Source organism: Phaethon lepturus, unplaced genomic scaffold, assembly GCF_000687285.1.
Source record: "Phaethon lepturus isolate BGI_N335 unplaced genomic scaffold, ASM68728v1 scaffold27078, whole genome shotgun sequence".
Taxonomy (NCBI): domain Eukaryota; kingdom Metazoa; phylum Chordata; class Aves; order Phaethontiformes; family Phaethontidae; genus Phaethon; species Phaethon lepturus.
This window is the reverse complement of record NW_010555908.1, coordinates 8,664-12,853: the sequence shown is the minus strand read 5'-3', so window position 1 is coordinate 12,853 and position 4,190 is coordinate 8,664. Positions and strand designations below refer to the sequence as shown.

Below are 4,190 nucleotides of genomic sequence, written 5' to 3'. Positions count from 1 at the left end.
TCTTCTGCAGCAGGAGTGGGAGTATACAGGACTGACGATTTCCTGCAGCCCTAAAGGTTTCTGTGGGCAAGTCGGAGCAGGACAGTATTTTGTATGACATAGCAGAGTATGAGTCAGTCTGGAAAGACTGGAGTTCAGTTTGGAACTATTCTTTGGGTTGATGTCCCATGCCTTGATGGCAGATCACTCCTACTTCACATACCAAAACTAAGTCCAAGAGCCTGCAGAACTGGTGTTTCCCATTGGAAATCTCCAAGTCTTAGACAAAATGTGGTTGTGGTTTCTAGTGCAAACCAGAGGCTAAAGAAAGGATACTCTAGTGTAGCTCAGTCTGTCTTCTTGAGGGATAGTCTGTATTTCTGCATTAATCCATCATCTCCTAACTGGGTTGCAACTGCAGGTTTCAGAAAAACATTCCTCAGAGTGTCCTAGGGATGAAGGCAAAATGTCATGGTTGTGTTTCAGAGCCATTTTTCTGTTGAGGACTGGTAGAGCTGCAGCAGGTCCATCCTGACACTTTTTGTCTTTGGCTGTCTCCAGGCCCTGAGTGATGTGTGAGACTGAGAAGCTGCTTCCTTCCTTCAAGTTGGACCCTGAGATCGTCAGTGATGTGGTGGGGGCCTTCCCAGCAGACTGCAAATTTGCTCTCCACTGTGTGGGATTGTTTAACCCTTTGCCAGCCAACACTCCCTTTGATGTGTTAAAGATGATGGGGCATAAGCCAGATAAGACTATTGAAAAGGTCCAGTGACTTATTGCGTGAGGTCAAAACTGTTCTTTGCAGTGCTGGAAACGTAAGATGTCTTTTTCCTTTCTCTCCTTCCTGCATCCATTCGAAATTGTCCCCTCCCTGTGCCCCCCTCCGACCTCCACCCCCTGCAACTGACATGATATATTTATAACTGACATGTATTTCTGTCTGGTGATCTTCTGAAACCAGGGAAGAGTCCAGAAGGGTCACTGACTCAGCCTTAAAAGCACAGAGAGCGAGAGCTTTGTGCACAGAGTTAGCTTGCTCTCTCCTAGTAGGAGCTCCCTGCTGCTGAGACATTTTGACTGGTAACGGGTCTGAGGTTTTATGTCCCACTGCCCTTCTGTGACACCTGCACTGTTCTGCAGCACAGCTGGAAAAGTCACAGTGCAAACTGTTGCCATTCACAATAGGTCTCCCTCCAACCCTGATGGAGTAGCAGTATTAAACACCAGCCAGGCAGGCTGGCAGCAAAGTCTTGTGGCTTTTTTTTTTTTTAATTGATTGGAAACAGAAGTGCTGAGGTACTAACAGGCTGACTCCTGTTCTTACCTCTGCCATCAGAGTGGTTCCAAAGAATGTTTATCAATATGGTGATAGGCGCTTTATATATATAAATATAAATATATATATATAAAAAACAAACCTTAGATCCATTGCCTGCTGTTAAGTACTGATGTTGGGGAGTCAGTTGTGCTGACAAATCTCTCATCTCAGTCATGCTGAGATGCCTCAGGCCTAGGTATTTGTTAGTCCTTAGGAGGCATCATTATTTCCAATGCTGCCCCCAGAATCCCCAGATGCATAAGTTGTTTTTTGTTGTACTCAGTTATGAGATGGATCTGTCTCCATTTCTTTACTTTTGTTTTAAAGACTCCGTACCACCGCTGTGCAGCGAGTATTTTCCCAGCAAAACCACTGAGCAGTTGTTACTCCCTTGCAATCAATTAAACACTCGGCTCTGGTTAAGGTGACATCAATGTGGGTCGGTGTGCTTCTTTGGGGAGAGTGTGGGGGTGGAAACAGAGATCCTGAAAGTCTGTTGTGCTTGTCAGAAGACATCCAGGGGCACTCTGTAGTTGGTCTGACTTCCTCGCTCCCTTGCCTCTAGGGGTGACAAGTTACCATCAAAAATAAGCTCTGAAGAGTGATCCCATTGCACATTTTGTGTTGTAACCTGACTGCGTAATAGCTCCAGCTTCTGTCATCCGCTATGCTACAGAAGTCAGTACCTTCTATCCAAGATATTCTCTAGTCCAAACGCTGCCTCTGGTACAGCTTTCCAAGCCTTTTTCTAGCTGCCCATCATCCAGCTAGCATCACGTAATTCCTGTCAATCTCTGATCCCACTCAGTTGCAGCATCCTTTCCTCTGCAAAAATTGTGGTGGCTTAGCTGCTCCAAGGGCCTGAACCAAGGACTGAGCTCAAGCTGAACAGGCTGGGAACAGTCGCTAGGTGGCATCAGGAGAAGACAAAAAAGCTCCTTCTGAGGGAGGCTTTTTGGCTTCATAAAACTAGGAGCAGACTTTTGCAAAGGTTGGGGGTTGAGCTTTACCATGATTGTGACCCTACAAACAAACACCCAAACCCCACATAGGTGGTGCAGCCACTGTGTGCCTACAGCAAGGGGCTTCTGTGGTGTCAGTACCAACCCTCCTACTTTCTCCCCTTTCTGATGAGACTTGCCACTTTTTTCCCAATGTCCCCTTCTACTACCAGTATCAGTACAGCTTCTTTGTGATCATAAGGGTTTGCAAAACATGGCTAAGCTGCAGAACTGAGTCTGGATCTCTTTTGTGTTCTTGTGTTGAGAAGATTACACCCTCTTTGTCTCTTTAATTGTCTGGGTAACTGTCTCCTTTCTCCCACGGCTACTGATTAGTTAGGGCCATTGAGGCATTTTCATTGTTCAGTTCTTGTGGTGTTGTTAAAAAGAGCAAACCAGTAATGGAGGCTGGTTCTAGCCACTCCTGTTTCAATTGCTATGGGACCTGAACCCCAGTCAGCCCTTCATCCTTGACAGAAAACTACCTCTGGCACTTTCTCTCCCCTGGAATGGGAATCAAGACCAGGACTGTAGCCCAGGAAGGCCTTAGAGCAGCTGCCAGCTAGTAACAAGTTCAGGCCCTCCATCCACCTTGGTGAGTACAACAATACCCAGAAGGGAAATAGCTTCCTCAAACCCGTAACTAGCCTCCACACAGCTAATTATTCCTTCTGTTTCCCTGAGCTCTGTCCAAATTTCTAAGTTCAGCAAGTGCCCAGTGATGAGAGCAGGAAGGCAAGGCTGTTTGCCATCCAGGATGCACATACTCTGTCCATAGGGTCCTATATATAGTTTCCGAGTGATTGCAAATCACTGTTCTTTACAGGCAGATATATAAAATACTTAGTGCCTTGCAAGAGTTGAAGACAGAGATCAGTGCGTGAATTAAGCACTCAGTGCAGCAAGAGAGAGAGCAAGAGTTTGTGCACCTATAGCTAGTTCCATCTGAGCAGCTCCGGTTCAGGACTGTTAAAAGTCACCCCTGTGCGGAGAGCTGCCACAAGGTCTGCATGCCGTTTAAGCTGCTAGAATGGCATTTGGCATGGCAGTCATCTGTCAAGCAATTGTATCTACAGATTGATTATCCCTTCCACAAATGTATGAGGTCTGAGCTGTTACGCTGCAGGATGCTGTGGCCAAGGACACCAGGGATTGAAAAGAGACTGGCAATTAGGGTGACACCCAACAGGAGAAAACTTAATAGTATATAGCCTTGTATAGAACTGAGCACTGAACACTTGAAGCAATCTCTGCAGTGTCTCCAGGTGGGCAACTAAAAGACTTGAGTAATTTTGTCGGAGTTTTAGCTGGCTTTTGCCCAAGGCTAGTCAAGCAAGCCTGTTCGTAAGCAAAGATCCACAAAGATGTTGTTTGTCTAGACACGCTGCAGTCATGTTCCAGCATCTTATTAAGCTACGAGCATATGAACAGGGATAGGCTTTGTCACAGGTAACGTACAATGTAATAGTCAGAGCAGGTGGAGACAAGCGAGGGAACAGAGCCTGATGGGCTTTAGCACAACAATTCCTTAAGCCTCTTGGCGCCTTTTGAACTGCGTTAGACTCTCTGCTCTGTGCTTTACTTACTGAACTAACTCAATTTTTAGAAGTTCAGAAAAGAGCTTAAAAAAAATCAAGAGAAATCTCTTGCCTGTATCTCTTGAGCCCTTTCAGCCAGTTAATTGGCATGTGTCGTATTCATCCAGAGCAAATGTTGTCGAGGCCTGGCTGAATTATTGATGGAGCTTGGCTGGAGCAAGAGACTGCTGAAGTAAGAATGACAATTCATCTTTCATCAGAGAACAGCAACCTCAGTAAGCAAACAGTCAAAATAGTAGTAACAAGTGCCACCAAGTTCAGGGAGAGGAAAATTCCTTTGATGAAATGGTGGGG

At 45.8% G+C, this 4,190-nt stretch overlaps 1 protein-coding gene across 1 annotated transcript in view; it reads left to right on the top strand.

The window, feature by feature from the left end:
* SRM (spermidine synthase) overlaps positions 1–1,093 on the top strand; it is a gene marked incomplete at its 5' end in the record, with an annotated part of 5,378 nt that extends 4,285 nt beyond the window's left edge. The window contains one exon of the mRNA XM_010292325.1: positions 541–1,093. Within this exon, the coding sequence (XP_010290627.1) occupies positions 541–558 (18 nt within the window). The remainder of the gene's footprint in view (positions 1–540) is intronic.
* Between the last annotated feature and the right edge of the window lie 3,097 nt (positions 1,094–4,190).